Source organism: Carassius auratus, unplaced genomic scaffold (assembly GCF_003368295.1).
Source record: "Carassius auratus strain Wakin unplaced genomic scaffold, ASM336829v1 scaf_tig00215316, whole genome shotgun sequence".
NCBI classification, from domain to species: Eukaryota; Metazoa; Chordata; class Actinopteri; order Cypriniformes; family Cyprinidae; genus Carassius; species Carassius auratus.
This window is the reverse complement of record NW_020528035.1, coordinates 2,592,854-2,611,917: the sequence shown is the minus strand read 5'-3', so window position 1 is coordinate 2,611,917 and position 19,064 is coordinate 2,592,854. Positions and strand designations below refer to the sequence as shown.

Sequence of the window (19,064 nt, the reverse complement as noted above, 5' to 3'; positions counted from 1 at the left end):
GCCAGTACAAAATATTTTTGGTAAGACTTTAGTTTAGGGACCAATTCTCACTATTAACTGTTTGTTGAGCATGCATATCACTAGCATTTTGCCTGTTTATTAGTACTTATAAAGCACATTTTAATGACTTATTCTGAATGATCATATTTTAAATCCCTTAATATTTAAACCCTATATACCTAAACTTAACAACTGCTTTACTATTAAAAAACAGCAAATGAGGAGTTTAGACATTGTATTCAAGCAAAAGTTAAACACAGTTTAATACAGTATAAACTTGGTATAGATAGATAGATCAGAAATTGTCAGAAATAGATGTAAGAAGATCAAGTAAAAAGTCTTTAATAAGTCACACAAGGTAAATCTAACAGATAGAGACAAAATAGTACAACGCATGCAATAACAAGAACAGACAACAGAAAACTGAAACGACTGAAAATTCAATATCAAGCAAATGAGGGAAATGATGATTCACACCTGCGAGATTAATGAATCATCAGGATAAGTCAGTTGGAAACCTGAACAAAGGAAGACAGAAAACTGATGAAAACAAACTAAAAGTCTATGATAATGAAACTAACTAAACAGAACTGTGACAAGAATAACTGTTTGAAGAATCCATTCAACAAAGTATAGCTCTTATATTTGAGGCCAAGTGGTAATGCTGAGAATTAGGTAACGGAAGTCCAGCAGAAGTTTGACACGTTTGCACAATTATTTGATGTATACAGGGATTTGTTTGCTCCAAATATAGCTAGATATGAATGTATTAAGATTGTTATATTATATATATATATATATATATATATATATATATATATATATATATATATATATATATATATTTTAATAAAATATTTATATATTGTTAGAAAAACAGGAATAGGCAATAGAGCTTGACTCAATAATGCTTGATTGCAAACTAAAGTAATTGTCCTCTGGCATATTTGTCTCCCTGCAAATAGTTGCATGTCCTTAAAAGTAACATTCACCAATACAATTTAGGATAACATAGGTCTCATAGAGCCAAACATCTAACTATTATACTTTAAAAAGAAAGTTCACCTACAAATGAAATCAGAATTTAGGACCAATACCAATTCTACCCCTTAGCCCTTCCCCTTTACCCTACCTGTGAAGTGAGTTATAAGTGAGTGATAGATAAAACACAAAAGAACAATAAATTCCTGCCCCTCTTTTATTTTTATTTTTTTCAATTGATTAGATGTGGGGAAACTTATGACATTACCTGCCTTAAAAGGACTTTGCTGAAGAATAGTAAATAACAGGCTGTTTTAACGGCCTTTATTTCAGATTTAATGTCCTCAAACTCAATTTTAAGAGTAGATTTAAGCTCTGAGTGAAAAAATAAATAAATAAATATATATATATATATATATATATATATATATATATATATATATATATATATATATATATATTTTTTTTTTTTTATATATATATGTTGCAATGTCTTTTGTCAATGAAGCAAGAGGTTCAGCACGTTCTTCTGACATTTTAGCTTGCTTGTGTTTTTTTGGTCATTGGCCCCAGAACTGTTAGCTGCGCCCTTCCTTGGTTACACTTACATTTTACCCTTACATGTATCTGACGCTTTTATCCAAAGCAACTTACAATTGCTACATATGTCAGAGGTCGCACGCCTCTGCAGCAACTAGGGGTTAAGTGTCTAGCTCAGGGACACATTGGTGTCTCACAGTGGATTCGAACCCGGGTCACTCTTATTGATGTAATTGTCTAACCATCTAAGTGTCAAAGCAGTTTGCAATGTATGTTGCTCTGCATTTTTAACACTCTGCACCATGCAATGTATGTTGCTCTGTATTTTTTCTTTAAACTCTGCACCAAAATAAATAAATAAAACTCTAATTCTAAAGTATTTTCATATGTATATTTTGACAAAGCTTACAAAAAAAAAAAAAAAAAAAAAAAAAACACCTACTCCATAGCATGCTCACTAGCCCCCCTTTCCCTATAGTGAGAATTGGACCTAAAAATAGAGTGTGATATAATGTTTTGTGAGTGTGTGTAATGTTTTTAAACAGGGTGAAGGAACAGACAATAAATTAACAGCCAATTTCATCAATGCAAAATATGAACATTTCACAGGCCTCCGTATTCAAATGCGGTGAATGTTGATCTGATGCTACATTGTGTATCTGCTTTAAATATCATGTTAGGAGTTGTGGATGCTGATCATGATATTGGAGGTGTGAATAATTGAACAGAGTTTTGGCAAGCGGTTGGCCAGGTTTGAGCAGATCTCTCCAGGTGCATCACGGCCGACAGTAAAGTGCTTCTGGCCTGCCAACTTTATTTCAGGATAAGCAAGGCTGATGCACGCTTGTTTCCCTGCCATGCAGGTGGCAATGTTCTGACACACACACACACACACACACACACACACTTTTTTGTGAAAAGTGGGGACATCCCATAGGCATAATGGTTTTTATACTGTACAAACTGTATATTCTATGGCCTTACACCAACCCTACACCTAACCCTCACAGGAAACTTTGTGCATTTTTACTTTCTCAAAAAAACTCATTCTGTATGGTTTATAAGCGTTTTAAAAAATGGGGACATGGGGACTTAAGAAGTTGTGTCCTGATATATCACACACACACACACACACAGAGACAACCCTACACTTTCACTGTCATGAATGTGCAAGGCCAGAAAAGCAATGACCTTAAATTATCCGAAATTAACAGAACAAACTCAGGAATGTATTAGAAACTATTTGTGCCAAATAAAAAGTTACAAACAACTTCAAACAAAACTGAATATGTGATATCTTTATTATTATTATTATTATTATTGTATGTTTTAGCCGTGCTTCCCATTCAACTCCATTATAAGACTGACAGACTGCAACGATTTTTGTTAAAAATCTTCGTTTGTGTTCTACTGAAGAAACAAAGTCACCTACACCTTGGATGCCCTGGGGGTTATCAGATAAACATCAAATTTTCCTTTTTGGGTGAACTATCCTACATAAGTCCTACGTAAGCATGTCAAAACACTCTAAAGCTAATTCATGTAATTGCAACTATAAACCATTATTTAATTTAAATTAGCATGAAGTTAAGCATCTGTAAACATTACATCCAGTTTGAATTTACGTATATTATTTTACTTATATTAGTTATTACTTATGGACCCACTTTATATTAAGTGGCCTTAACTACTATGTACTTACATTTTAGTTAATAATTTAGTACAATGTACTTATTGTGTACATACATGTTTTTACATTGTACTAATATTAAAAAACTACATGTAATTACATCTGTATTTAATTTCTGTAATTACATTTATAATTACACTGTTGACCCATACTTTACACCTTAACCCACCCTTAAACTTATCCATACCTCCAAGCCTCTCCCTAACCTTACCCCTATCCCACCTCAATAGCAGCAAAAGTGTTTTACAATACAATATGAACACAATAAGTACATTGTACTTATTTTTTATGTAAGTACATAGTAGTTAAGGCCACCTAATATAAAGTGGGACCAGTATACTTACTACTTATAAGCATAATTTTTTTTTTTTTTTTTATTAAAATACTATTTAAAATATTATTACAGTATATCTGTATTAATTGCTCTTTTTAAAAGTATGCTAAAGTGTTAGGTTTTGTCCTATTATGAATGCACAGCATATTTTACTTTGTTTAACATGTCAAAAGTAAAAGTTTACAATTACCTCCATAATCATTCATGTCTGTGTCACAAACAATGCAGATCAGGTTAATAATAAAAGGTTAGTAATTAGTGTCCATTCCTTTGTCCATTCTCTATGTACTGATGTGCAAACCCAGCAAAACATTTCCAGCATTTGCATATTCTCATGAAAACCAAGCTTATGTTTCACACATTAGCGTGTTTCTCTGCTGTGCGATGTCATGGAAATCACAACCAATATGGCCATTCTGGGCCACAGCGACTGTGTGAATATGATTTGTGAAATTTAGATACTTACTGCTGTATCACTTGGTCTCTGCCAAGTATGCTGATTGCTTTTCTTTGGGAGAAACCCTTGAGTCAGGAGTCGAGTAATAAGTGTTTTGCTGACTGCGGGCATCGGGAAGCTTTTGTTGGAAAGGCATCTGGGGCATAAAGCGTCCCGTCGCAGAGGTTCAGAACAACAGTGGGGCTGTAACAAGGACGTGTGGTGGCTCTAAAGCACAGCCTCTACTTGCTGACTTAATGAGATCATGACTGTACAGGATGAGTGTTCAGGATGCTGGGCCAGGACGGGACAGTCTCTGTGGAGCAAGTGAAGCCCTCTAGTGCTGTTGCCCTTGCTGGGAGTAATGCAGGTTGTGTTTTGGGGCCTGGATAAGTCGCACATCCGGTTATTAATAGGGTTACGCTAATGAATTACAAACAGGCCTGTGGTGAGGGGACACTGTTTCCTGCTGTCATCTGGATTTGAGCCCAATGACAATTCGCATTGTTGTCCCTGTTCTGGGAACAAAACATGACACGGTCTGATCACATCTAAACTAAACTTTTGAATAATCTGTATTTAAAGAGATTAGAAAGTACAAAAATAAAGTGCTTCTAAAGTATTCAAGGACATACTTAAACTGCAGAAACACTGACTGTCCCAAAATGACAAATGGGCTAACTGTATACTGTTCTTTAAGTGATTATGTAGTGATTGATGTACTTTTATTTATTTATGCATTTGTTTGTTTAACATAGCTTTAACATCTAAACCTGAAAATACTGAAGAAATGGAACAAGATTGTTTACTTTAAATGAGTATATGCATAATCATAATGTAAAATACTTGCATTGAAAGTGTGGCACTCACATAAATATTAATTTGGTGGTTAAAAAGCATTTATTCATTTGTTTATTATAATATGAATTGGATATTAAATTGAAATGTGTTCAACACATTGTTTTATGATCTTATTTTTTTTTTAGATATGGCCTCAGATGCTGTAGTCTGTTCACAAACTGTCTGATTATTGATATTGTGAACAAAAATGGTAAGTTGGAATCACAAGTTCTGGTCAGACTGAATGACTGATATGTATTTGCTGGAATTACTCTTGATTTTTGTCAATCCACCTGAGAAAAAAAAATAAACAAACAAACAAATAAAACAACAACAAAAATAAAACTTAAGAAAATTGCTTAGCACATATACAAATTTGTAACAAGGGTGTGTTGCATATTGTTTCAAGTGCATGTTTTTACTTCTTATATTTCGGAGTTCAGTCATGGTTCCTGTCTAGTCATGTGATTCCCTTGCCCTCATGTTATCTGGCTATTGGTTCTTTGGTTCATGTGTCATGTTCTCATTAGGCTTGTTCGACTTCATGCAGTGCCACAAAGATCGGCTGCTGCCTGAAAAAAGTAATGCATTCTGGTTAGAAGAATTTCACTTTGATCATGCACAACATCATATGCACAACATCCTATGGGTTCTGCTCTGAAATAAGTTCACCTATTTCGAGTCTTCGGGTTTTTCGAATCGTTCGTTCATCATGTGACAGCCCCATAAGCTTAACCTATGCAGTCTGAGCCAGAAAGAGAATTGGTTAGTTCATCTCTCGAGTCTTCGTGTTTTTCGAGTCATTCATTCATCACATGTCAGCCCCCTAAGCTTAACCTATGCAGTCTGAGTTGGAGACACTTAATAATAATAACCAACTCTTTATTACCTTTGTTACTTGCATTCAGTGTTATGGGAAAGAACCATAAGAAAGGGGCTGCTGTGGCCTAATGGTTAGAGCATTGGACTAGTTACCAGAAAGTCGCCGGTTCAAGTCTCGGTGCTAGCAGGAGTTGTAGGTGGAGGGAGTGAATGAACAGCTCTCTCTTCCACGCTTAATACCCATGGCTGAAGTGCCTTTGAGCAAGGCAATGAACCCCCAGCTGCCCACTGCTCTGGGTGTGTGTTCACTTCTCACTGCTGGGTGTGTACTTGGAAGGGTTAAATGCAGAGCACCAATTCCGAATATGGGTAACCGTACCGACTTTCACATTTATAAACTGTAAGAAATAAAAAGCTACAATTTGAGACCAGAAACAAATCACAAAATTGTAAGAGTAAAAATAAATAAATAATAATAACTATGCACCCGTTTGTAAGGGAATTAATTTCTCTACCCAATGCTGTCACACCACGTGAAAAAAAAGAATGCATGATTTGAAAGATGAACTAATCAGTACTCTTTCTGGCTCAGACAATATAGGTTGAACGAACGACTCAAACCTGAAGACTTGTCAGATATGACATGAGGTGAGCTAATCACAGGCTAAAGACCCAGGAAAAGAATGAATTAATCTTTTCTGTAACTTATAGCATTATAGTTTTGTATTGCTTGTATGTGTATTGTAGACGTATTAGGGAAGTAACACAGAACATTTTAATTCAATTTTGCTAAAATGAACGAATTGAAAGAAATGACTCAACAAAAGATTTGTTAATTTTGCTGAACGAGACTCAAAGGTTACAGTTTGTAAATTGATCAGAACATCCCATTACTATTTTGCAATATTTGAGAAAATGGTTAAATGATTTCTAATTACTGGGGGTTTAGCATATATGTTGTGTAATGATATGACATTAGCAAATTTTAGCGATTTTGGTGAATGTTACTTTTAAGGACATGCAACTATTTGCAGGGAGACAATTATGCCAGAGGACAATTACTTTACTTTGCAATCAAGCATTATTGAGTCAAGCTTGATTGCCATAAGAGTGTTTGCAGGAATGCTAATTTTTAAAAAGTGCATTTGGTTTTTGGCAGCATCCTCATAGCTGGTCCTGTATTTGTCTTAATACTACCACAGTGATAATTGTTTGGCTTCTTTCTTCGCTGTTAATCAGAATGTTAATCAGAATGGGTGCAGATTTAAACAAGCTACATATAAGGACTAATTAAAGGGGGGGTGAAATGCTCGTTTTCACTCAATATCCTGTTAATCTTGAGTACCTATAGAGTAGTACTGCATCCTTCATAACTCCAAAAAGTCTTTAGTTTTATTATATTCATAAGAGTAAGATAGTCTGTACCGATTTTTCCCAGAAAAACACGACCGACTGGAGGCGTGACGTATGGGCGGAGCTAAAGAATCACGAGCGCCAGTAGGCTTTTGCGTTGAGAGCGTTTGGAAGCTGACATTACCTTGAGGAAAAAACCATCATCCAAAACAAACCATGGCTGACAGTCAGATTCAGCCGTTTATTTATGATCCAGAATCAGATCCCGAGGCTGAAACTGAACGAGAGCAGCAGCAGCAACGACTCGCTCTGAGCGGGGCTCGAACCCGGGTCTCCGATGGGAGGCGGACGCACTAACAAGGAGGCAGAGATATTTGAAGCAGTTTTACTCACCGCCTGTGGTTCCAACACACGATCGTGACCCTTTTTCGTTGGGATTGCATCATCCTTAAGAAATAAACGATACGCAAATCCGTCGTCAAACTGGGCCTTGTTTGTAAAACAAGCATTTTCGAAATGCAGGGAACAAACACAAACACTTGCACAACTCCGTTGATGCTCTGTAAAAATAAACTCCATCCACTGGTCCCTTAATGCTGTTTTTTCTTTTGTAATCTGTGCAGGGTTGTCTTGCCCTGGCAACCAAAAACACACTCCTTTTGTGACATTTCGCGACGCTCTCGCTCTGATCAGTGATTGTCTGTGCTCAGCCTCTCATTGCTCTGCTCTACGGGAGCGCGCGCTCTTCCGGGAGAAGTGCCCTTAGGAACCATATAAGGAAATTCCGCTCCATCTAACATCACACAGAGCCATACTCGAAAAAAACTTTCCGAAACTTGTGACAAACCGGAAGGAGTATTTTTGGAACAGAAATACTCCTTCAAACTTACAACTTAATTTTTGAAACTTTGTCCATGAAATAGCATTTCACCCCCCCCCCCCCCCCCCTTTAAAGCACACCTGTTCAGTTCAGTCAGGCCCTAAACATATACAGTATGTAATTTATTCAAATGTATTCAACTTGGAGTAGCGATGGTAATCCACTCCAGATTGATCTGAATGGCTTGAAACTTTTGGCTTGCTGCCTGGAAAACGAGTATTTAAGCTAATTGAAGCTGATAGTGTCATCTGATATAGCGGTGGAACGCTGCTGCTAATATTCACTTGACCACTTGTCTTTTATGTTTATTTTCTTTGAATATTTGGCTGGAGGGTCGCCCGCCGTAAGTGTGATTCTGTAAAACAGGACGTGTTTGTATTATAAAGGATCTGTTCCATGTCATGGTCTATTACTTGCTCTCCCTTGTTTTATCTAAGGACATCTGATTAAAATCTGAGAGCGAGTCTCACATGCTACAGATCTGTAATGCAATGCTCAGCAGTTTCTCTCTGTCTGTCCATTAAGCCCAGAGATGCTGAAAAGTTGCTTTTAGAGTTTTCCACAAAAGCATTCGACTTTTTAAATGAGGTAATACATGATGATCATGACAGCTGATCATCTCTGACAAGACTGATACGAACTGAAATAGCTTAGTATAAGCATATATTAAACATAATGCAATTTTTTTCAAACACTTAACTTTGTGCTAATTTCAATTACATGTTCAACTAAAAATTAACTCAAAGAAATAATATTTGCTGACATTTCATATGCAGGTTTTTTTTTTTTTTTTTTTTGTGAATACAGATTTGTAGAAACGTACATCATCACTTGCTCACCAGTGGATCCTCTGTAGGGAATGGGTGCCATCAGAATCAGAGTCCAAACATTACAATAAACCACAAGTAATCCATATGACTCCAGTCCATCAATTAACATCTTGTAAAGCCAAAAGCTGTGTGTTTGTAAAAAACAAAACCACCATCAAGGTGTTTTTAAGCTTCAAATTGCAGCTAAAATATGAGTCCATAATCTGTAATAACACATTTTCCTGTTTAAAGGTTGTCTGGTTGAATCAGGAGAGACATATGCACATATCAAACACTGTTTATGATCCAAATCAGTACTAAACAAAAATGTTTGGCATTGTTGTGATGTTTTTAGCAGCTGTTTGGAATCGGCAACCATCCACTGTATAGTTAATGCAATGCTAAATATCTCTATATTTTTTCAAATGAACTTCAAACACTCTGATCTCTCCAGAGATCTGAAAGAGAAATCTCAGAGCAGTACCATCTTCCTCTGGACATCTGGCACTTCTGTTAAAGGTCAGGAGCTTCCTGAGATCCGAATGTCTCGTTCTCAGCATTCCGGCCACTCTGTACTCTTCCAGGATCAATTTCCTGCCCCTCGTTACCGGTGAAACAGCTTTGCCGCATTTCTGTGGCTCCTCCGAAAATATCAAGCTTATTGCTCCCGAGGTCACTCTGAGCGGTCAAACCACAAACCTGAGTCGATGGAAACCCATCCCACGTATCTGATCCCTATCTGGCCACATTTCATCAGCGCTGAAGTCGGATCGCTCTCACTGCCTTCGTTTGCACCTCTCAGGGACTCAGTTCCTCCCCCAAAAAACAGCATCGAGTAGTTTTTACTCACAGCGCGTATAGAGGTGTACAATGACAGGTTTTTTTAGGTTTTTGATGATGCTTTGAAGACTGAAGTCACTGAAGCAGATCTCTGATAATGATTTGGAATCAGGAATGATTGAAAATCTATCCAGAGGTGCTTATAAACCGTGTTTTATTGTCACCAGACTGACTGATTTAGGAGCCAATTTGTTCACTGACGATAAGGTGAGATAAGGTAAGGTATATATATATATATATATATATATATATATATATATATATATATATATATATATATATAGTGGCGGTTCTACATTGAAATACACCCTGGGCGAGACCCCTTTTTTGTGGTCTCTCACCTCAATTAAAGCCTCTCTCACGGCAGCTCCCTGGTACCTCATGGGCTCGATGCTCTTGACCTTGCTCTCCCACCTTGTTTCTGCCCACATCTTTAAGGTGATGCTCACATGGTTCTTTAGTATGGCCCATCTTTGGGTGGAGGCTGACAATAATGTGTACAGCTTTTGGAGGACACCAAAGTAACTTAAAGCATCAACAGATCCCTTAGCAGCAGCACACACAACTAAATTTAATGTATGGCACAAACAGAGCTCGGGGATTCTTTTCTAAGAGTCTGGCTTGAACTCCCTTATTTTTGCCTTTCATGTTTGCCCCGTTGTCATATGACTGTCCTCTGCAGTCTTCAAAAGGAATTCTCAACTCAAGTCTCGTCAAGATTATGGATTCCAAGTGCTGGCCTGTGGACTCCTCTGCCTCCAAAAATCCTATAAAATGTTCCCTGATATGGGGCTTCTCCATCAGTGACACCACTCTAATGACCACTGACAACTGTTCTGTGTGGCTTATATCTGGGGTGCAATCCAAAAATATTGAAAAAAACTTTGCCTGCTTGATGTCATCCACTATAGCAGATATGATTTTGCTGCTCAACAAATCAATCAGCTCATTCTGCACATGATGGCCTAGGTAGCTGTTATGACTTGCTGTTCCTCTTTCGATACGGTGAAGGTGATCTTTCATGATGGGATCAAACCTGGCCATAAGTTCGACCCTTTTGAGGAAGTTCCCATTTGATGGTGTGAACAGTGTTTCTGTGTGTCCCCTTAAAGCCAAATTTCGAATGGCCAGTGACTGCACGATAGCAGTGAGACGTGTCAGCACTGCTCTCCATCTCACCCTTTCAGCCTCCAGAAGTGCCATCTCCTGCTTAGTTATCCCACTTTGTAACCTCACTGACAGTTCCTTCCATGCTTTCATGCAATTGAGGTGTTCTGTACTGTTTTCATGTGATGTGAGATCATTGCTTGCATGTTTCCAATTTGCCATTCCTGCACTTGTTAAACTGATGTCCCTCTTGGAAAACAATTTGCAGCAGAAGCAAATGAGGCTGTTGTTCTTAATTGAATAAATCAGCCAACTTCTTGCCATCTTTTCACCACTTACTAATGTCTTCTTAAAATATTAGTGGTGGCAACTTCTCCCATCACTCTCATTCCTACGGAAAACAAAGCCAGGTGGCACTTTACTTGGTCCTCTGTGAACCAGCTCAGTCCGAATCCTGTCAGTCAGATGTGAGGGCCAGTTAGCAGGGTCGGTTGACAGAGGCTCATCCTCACCAGTGGGGCTCAGTGGGGGTTCAGCTCCAGGCATTTCTATCAGACAACATATTGGCATATTACTCAAAACATATAGCAGTGAAAAAACATAGTGATAGAGGATGCTCCAAAATATTTTAGAAGTGCCCCTGAAATTGCAATTGAATTGCATTTGAAATCAAAAGACCATAGGATAATGTTTTATAAAGCTAAAACAGCCTGGGGTCCAGTTGACTCAAAACATAATAGAAGGGTTACATAAACATGCTCTTACACACTAAATGTCTGTCATTACACGCTATATCCTCCTAGACCAGAAAAAAAAAAAAAAAAACCATTTATTTATTTTATTTATTTCATTTTTCCCCCCATGTCATCACATTGTTTAGAGTATAGAAACAAATAGAAAAAAAAAAAATATATATATTGAAAAATTATATTTTATTCATGTTATGCTATGGTCACTGGGACTTGTTTAAAAAATAAAATGACTTTAAATTATATGTATAGGCAAAAACAATGGGGTTTTATTTTTTAATCACCAAAAACTTTTTGGGTTTCAGGATATTTTTCAACCAAAATTTGTATATTAATCCAACTTTCATGGAGGTACCATTAGCCATTAGGTTACTGCCTCAAATTATACGCATGACACACTTTTAGTTATGACTTGTAAAACTATACTAAGGAAACTATACTTAGCATACTGTGTAGCAAATGTTCATCTTTAACCTACAGATTTGAAAATGCTGTTGGTTATTTACAGGGCATAACGTTAAAAAAAAAAATGATGGAAATGATAACTGAACTTGTAACAGTTTTATTGCAAAGCACAGTATTATAAATTAGATCTCGTGATTTAGTCGAAACCAAATTATTGTTGTATAAGCATAGCAAGCATCATAGCAAAAAGGCTAACAAAGAGTTATACCCACCACCAATTAACATTAGCCGGAGACAATAATTGCATACCTTTTTCTTTTGCTCGTTTCTCCTCTTCTTCTTTTCTTTTTTTTTTTTCGAAATTGGGCACCTGATGGCTCTGATCTTTTCTTCTCCATCTCTGTTTATTTGGCACTCGACAATCAACAGATTTCCCATCCCCCAACTGTCACTCACGACCAGAAGTCAAGACTAAACCAATTCGCCTTGATGACCGCATAATCGTTTTGTATTACCTAGTTTCATTTGCAGGAACTATAGGCCTGTATTAGAACATTATGAATGAAATGTGTGTTATTTGGAAGAAAGTCGAGGTGTGTGACTGACTTTAGCCTATTATTAATTATATTACTAGTGTGGATTCTTTTACTGTCAATGGGTCTCATTCATGAAACACGAGCAGAACGAATTTTTGTGTAAATCGCGTGTAAAGTGGTTTTGGCGTAAATTTTCGGATTCATTAAAACGTTCGTATTTTCCAAATGTTAGTTGGTATGAAAGAAATCTACACCTGCTCCCAGCCACGCGTAAATAGTGCGTTTAACGTCTGAACGTTTTGCTCATTAATACGGCTGCATTTTAATTCACCTTAATCGGGTACATATTTACACAGCATTTTGAAAAAAAAATATTATATATAGTAATTACATACGTTTTTTCTTTTAACTTTAGCCAGTAATAGGATCTGTAATATGCCAAACTTCCTTTTTTATGACCTGATACGCCACTAGTACGCTTGAAAATAAAATGTGGCGTTTTGAATGAACTTCTGATAATAAAACTTCAATTTCTGCAGCTGAGATTCTTTTTCAGGCGCTTTTGAGAAGACGTTGAAATCCTTCGTTTGGTGTCATAATATGATGCTCATATATAGTTGTCAGTCGGATTTAATAGGCGGGATTTATGGAAGGCTAATTGAGAATGAGCGTGCACGCGCGTCTCATTTACGACTGATTGGAATTCATTAACACACACACACATTTCACTATCACATTTGACGGTTATGTAGTTTTTGTGAATCAGGAGAAGAGTTTTCGGGAAGTTCTTCCGCAAATCACTCAGATATTTACTTGTATATTTACGAATGTTTTTATGAATGAGACCTTATGTGTGGATCCCCCGTCCCCGTCCACCCCCGCCCTGTCCGTTCCATTTTTCCAGAGGTGAAATGTCGCACGCACCTCTCGCCCCACCCCCTTACACTTCTCTCACAACACAAAGCTTCTGTGTACATTTTCTGCAAGCAGGGGCGCCGGCAGCTGCAGGGTGCGTCTATTTGCCAATTCCACACACAGTAAAATGATATAAATGATGAAAAACCGCTTCACGACAAAGGGGATTTTTTGTTTATCTGCTCGTGCTGCCGCCCCCAATGTGTCACGAAAAAATTACGCCCCGGGCGGCTGCCCGGTTCGCCCGTGCCTAAAACCGTATATATATATATATATATATATATATATATATATATATATATATATATATATGACATATATTACTGTATATATATATATATATATATATATATATATATATATATATATATATATATGACATTTCCTACTGAAATACTACAGCAAAACATAGGAATAACTGATATATAAAGCCAATAAAAAAAAAAATAATAATATATATATATATATTTTTTATTGGCTTTATATATCAGTTATTTCTATGTTTCGCTGTAGTATTTCAGTAGGAAATGTCAGTTTACATTTCCAAATATTCCTCAGTTTTGTTTGCACAAGGAGTCAGACTAAAGCCAGTGCTCCACACAGAGATCTGATCTCATCATCATCCAGTCTGTCTGGAATAACTTGAGGAAACAGAACAAACTGAGACTGAGACTAAATCCAGAAGAACTGTGGCAACGTCTCCAAGATGCTTCAAGAAACCTACCTACACATCTATAGCACTGTAAAAAAGTTTTAACACTGTAAACCGAGGATGCTGTCAAACATATTGTCATAAATAGGTTTTCATTATCGGTTATCTTCTATTAACTAAATTAAATCAACATTTGGTTTGAGTATCCTTTGCGTTTAAGGCAGCTTTTGCCCTAGGTTCACTTGGTTTGGTTTGAAACTGTGTTGAGATTGTGTTTACCCAGTAACTTTGAGGACTTGATCTAATAAACACTTGAAACTTGTCAGGTGTCAAAAAATAAGTCAGAGTTTCAAGTAATATCACCTTCAGTTTGAAGATGTCAAGAGCCGTAAGATAATTTAAAAGAGTGTTGGTATAAAGGGAGCTTGTTTACTTGCTGTTTGATGATCTGAAAATCTGTTTGAAGTTGGGGAAATAGATGTCTTGGTCAGAATGTCATAATTCCAACACAGTGAGTTTTCTACCAGGGCACACATGGAGGTTCACCACATCCATCCAGAACCTTCAAGAGGCCTCTTCTGCTCACCAAGGCTATTTATTTGTTATAAAATACAGTAAAATAAGTAGTATTATGAAATATAATTACAAATCAAAATAAATGCTGCATTTGTAGCATAATTACATAAGTCTTCAGTGTAACATATATGCTGATTTTATTTTTCAAGAAACATTTCTGATTATTTGTTATTTTTTCATTTTTTTTTATGTATTGTTTTTTTTATTGGAAGCTGTGCATGATTCACAAGTTTGAAGTAGAAAAATACAACAACAAATGATACTACTATTACTACTAATAATAATAGAAGAAGAAGATACGGAAGTTCTAAGCGGCCATGCATTATAATTTTTTTTCTTTTTGTTTTCTCGTTATAACGACTTAATTTTCTCGTTATCTCGACATAACGAAGTTCGTTTTCTCGTTATAACGACTTAATTTTATCGTTTTCTCGACATAACAAAGTTTGTTTTCTCGTTATAACGACTTAATTTTCTCGTTTTCTCGACATAACGAAGTTCGTTTTCTCGTTATAACGACTTAGTTTCTCTAAGAAGTTACAAAACTGCGCCAGCAGGTGGCACTATAGAAATGAATATAACTGATGGGGTGTTGTATACTATCCACTTTACTGTACGCGGACCTTCCTCGTAATCGCTACAGTTTGTGCAGTCTTGTTCATTACTGACATTTAATTAATTCATAAATGTTAAATGCTTGAATCAATATGAATATTTTGTGTATTAAGGTCCTGCTAGATGCATGAGTTTCACCAACGCGTTCTGTGTCATAAAATAATTGCTTATCAAAACCAATGTTGACATCACTGTATTCTATTTATCTACAGTAGGACGGGATTTAACGATGTAGGCTGATGTGCTTCTTTTCCTTATTACTAAACTTTATTGTTAACCATATTGATGAGAAATGTGATGTATATGTAAAATCCATAGGCTAATTTAATTCAGTTTTGTCCTATAATGTTGTAATCATTTTTTTCCCACACACACACATACACTACACGTAGGCTACACATGAACGATCTTTTCAAACAGAAGCTTGTAACACACATGATATCTGCCACATCATATAATGACTACTACAAATGACAAATTATATATAATTTTATGTAAAATAAAGGGAAAATTAAAAGTGAGTTTAATACAAGCAGCTCTAATGGCGCGGTGTTGCCATTTAAACATGTTAATTACAAAAACAAAACGTTCGTTGTACTGTCTCTGGAAAAATCAACAGTGATTGATCAGCCTTTATTTATGTACAGTACTGTAGACATTATTACCTAGGCGAAGCAAAATTTGCTGAAATATAGGCTACAGTAAGAGCGCCTGCATGGTTGTCCATCAGATGCCTGTCAAAGTTGAGTTCGTTACTATAGCAACAGTAAAACTGTCATGTCGTTATAACGAGAAAACAAACTTTCGTTATGTCGAGATAACGAGAAAAATAAGTCGTTATAACGAGAAAACGAACTTCGTTATGTCGAGATAACGAGAAAATTAAGTCGTTATAACGAGAAAACAAAAAGGAAAAAAAATTATAATGCATGGCCGCTTAGAACTTCCGTAAGAAGAAGAAGAAGAAGACAAAGAATTGTTCTTTTGAACTTTATATTTGTGCATATTTTTTTTGCTTTTAACTTCCTTTAAGTTAAACAGCTTAACAGTCCCTTTAGATTGGGTGCATCATGCTTAGATGAATAATATTCCAATTTTCCCATGTTAGCTTTTTTGGACATCGCCATTTTTAATGTGGTGTGTATGTACTTAAAAAAACATTTGCCAATATCTTCAAAACCATTACTCCAATCGACACAAAAAACACAGTAAAAAAAAAAAAAAAAAAAACATTGCATGCTGGCTAAACACCAATGACCACTTTCCAAAATTTTGATAGTAAATGGTAGAAAAATTATAACAAAGTTGGCAGTCGGTCAATTTTTCTGTTCTCATATATAAAAGTGTCTATATTTAAGATATTTTCATTTAAATTTCACACATATATGTATGGGCACACTCTAAGGACACATAACAAATTTGGTGGAATTGTGCCTCTTGGTGGAAGTATAGTTGAACAAAACATGAAATTGCCATTGACTACAATATATTATAATGAAATAAAATGCTATATTTTACGAATGGGAGCGCTTGGCCACATAATTGCTGCTTGCAGCTATATTTTTTATTATTATGTTTCACAATATTTTATTATTATTATCATCATGCTGTTGTATTTATTTTATTTTTTATTAATTGTAACATTGTAACATAATTTTCATGTTAAATACAGACCACAGCTGACCTCTGTTTTGTCCATGTCTTGTAGAGATGTCGGGGACGGGGATAGACATCTCACAGGTGCACTGGAAGCAGCAGTGGCTGGAGAACGGGACACTGTACTTCCATGTGTCCATGAGCAGCTCCGAGCAGCAGTCGCAAGTCACACAGCCCACTGTCCGGGAACCGCCACGTGTCCTGCATGAACACATGCACCTGCTTCACATCTCCGTCATGGTGAGTACTGAACATCTGGCTCTGGAACTTTGGTTGCTTTCGCTGGATGCAGATCTCTGAGTGCATGTAGTTTTACACTTTCTTGCACTTTGCATAAAAATGCAGAGGATTCATCACACTCTCTGTTCTGGAAGACAATTGCTCATAGACATTACCGTATGAGAGCAGAACTCTGAAAGCAAAAGTTATCATAAAAAAATTATATATATATATCATGACATGGTAAATATTGCCAGGAATTTTATGTTATTTTATTTATTTTTCTTGTGTTTACATTTTTATGTAAATACAAATATAAATGTAAATATAAAAAAAAAAAAAAAAAAAAAAAAAAAAAAAAAACTGATTTCTGTTAATACTTACCTACCTACCCAGCCACCCCTAAAATCATTGTTCAACATAAATGGCTGTCTGAAACATAATTTGCAATCTAGAAAAAGGGTCTAGAATTATATTGTTGCATCTCTTTCTTCTCCTTCTCAGGGTCATAGTGGATATTTGTTATTTGATTGTAATAATTTGAACAACTACTAATTTAAAAACTGTGGTAGTACAGCAACTGCTAGCCAGAAAAATGCTGTTAATTCACACTCATTTTTTACAGTGCATCCACAAGTTTTCAATAAGCAGCAGAGAGAGGTGAAAAATAAAGACAAGCAGCTCAATATTCGTTATTGCATCAGAACCAAACCACAGTTTCCACTTGGCAAAATAAATAAACATCATCCTCACCTATTCTGCATTTTCATTCAGAAAGCATTCTCTCTTTCCTCTCAGATGTGTGCATGCAGTCCATACACTGTCAACCATAATAAGTACAAGACATTCATTCAAATGCATTGCCTCAAAATAATGAAGGTCTCACTGTTCACATCCATAGGGCAAGAGGGTAAGTAAAAGCTTAGATGAGTATGAAAACGGTGTGAATTAGATGTTGTGGCCTTTACATTTACTAGATTTCAACACAGCTGACCATCTATCTATCTATCTATCTATCTATCTATCTATCTATCTATCTATCTATCTATCTATCTATCTATCTATCTATCTATCTAAGTTTCATTTTCTATAACCTCACAACTCTATGCTAGATTGATTCAAAGAGCTGCATAGCATACCACAGCAAAATACATATTAAACATTATAAAAACAACAATTTCAGCATCTAGTGACAGCACTCTCTCTCTTTTTCTGTGTCTCCACCAGACAAACACTTACACAGTAAATCGCTTTGATAATGTAAAAAAGCATTACATTTCTCAGCTGTGAGCTTGTAATATTACTTATTTTATTTTCTTTGTTTTTGTTTTTTAATAGTCAAACTAACAACACTGATATTTGTAGAGATGCTACCCAGTTTCACAGAGAGATATAGTAAATGCAGGTAATACCACACGCTTCAGTGAATCGCACTATTTCTGAGCAAGATGTGGCAAATCAGTGGCTTTAGAGTGTAGATCTACTTTGTTCTGTATGTTCTGTAAAAGTGTCTCATGAGCGACCTTCTTCAGAGACTACAATTTTTTTTTTAAAATAAATAAATAAATAACTTTGTAAAACCTTGAGATGGCTAAAAACAAATATTGACTGCATATGCTTCAATTACTAAACATGGTAGCACTTTATTTTACAGTCCTGTTCCCCACGTACATACTATGCACTTATTATATTAATAACAATAACTATTTAATAACTAGGTACTAACTCTGAACCTACCCCTAAACCTAACCCTACCCCATGTAGTTATTTTGTATTACCAGAACTTTCTTAGATAAATACACTGTACATACATTATAAGTACATGGAAGTGCACGTACTGTAAAATAAAGTGCAACCCTAAACATTGTACATGTAAGGCTGCATGATGAATCGTTATCACAAAATTTCTGCTTTTATCGGTTTATTATGCATTGTTATCAGGGATATCTGCCTGCTGGTTATTTATCCTAAATGTTTCATTTTCATTTGCTATATCTTGCATTGGTAAAAATTACATAACATTCTCAACCTGGCAACCTGGCAATTCATACACGTGCACTCTACATTATGGAAAAGGCACTGATGAACTTAAAACAAACAAAAATACAA

The 19,064-nt window shown here is 35.9% G+C and overlaps 1 protein-coding gene across 2 annotated transcripts in view; it reads left to right on the top strand.

Moving 5' to 3' along the window:
• Positions 1-19,064, top strand: part of LOC113094240 (astrotactin-2-like) — a 500,635-nt gene that overhangs the window by 88,093 nt on the left and 393,478 nt on the right. For both annotated transcript variants that reach the window (XM_026259926.1, XM_026259927.1), the window contains exon 2: positions 16,789-16,976. In XM_026259926.1, the coding sequence (XP_026115711.1) occupies positions 16,789-16,976 (188 nt within the window). The remainder of the gene's footprint in view (positions 1-16,788; positions 16,977-19,064) is intronic.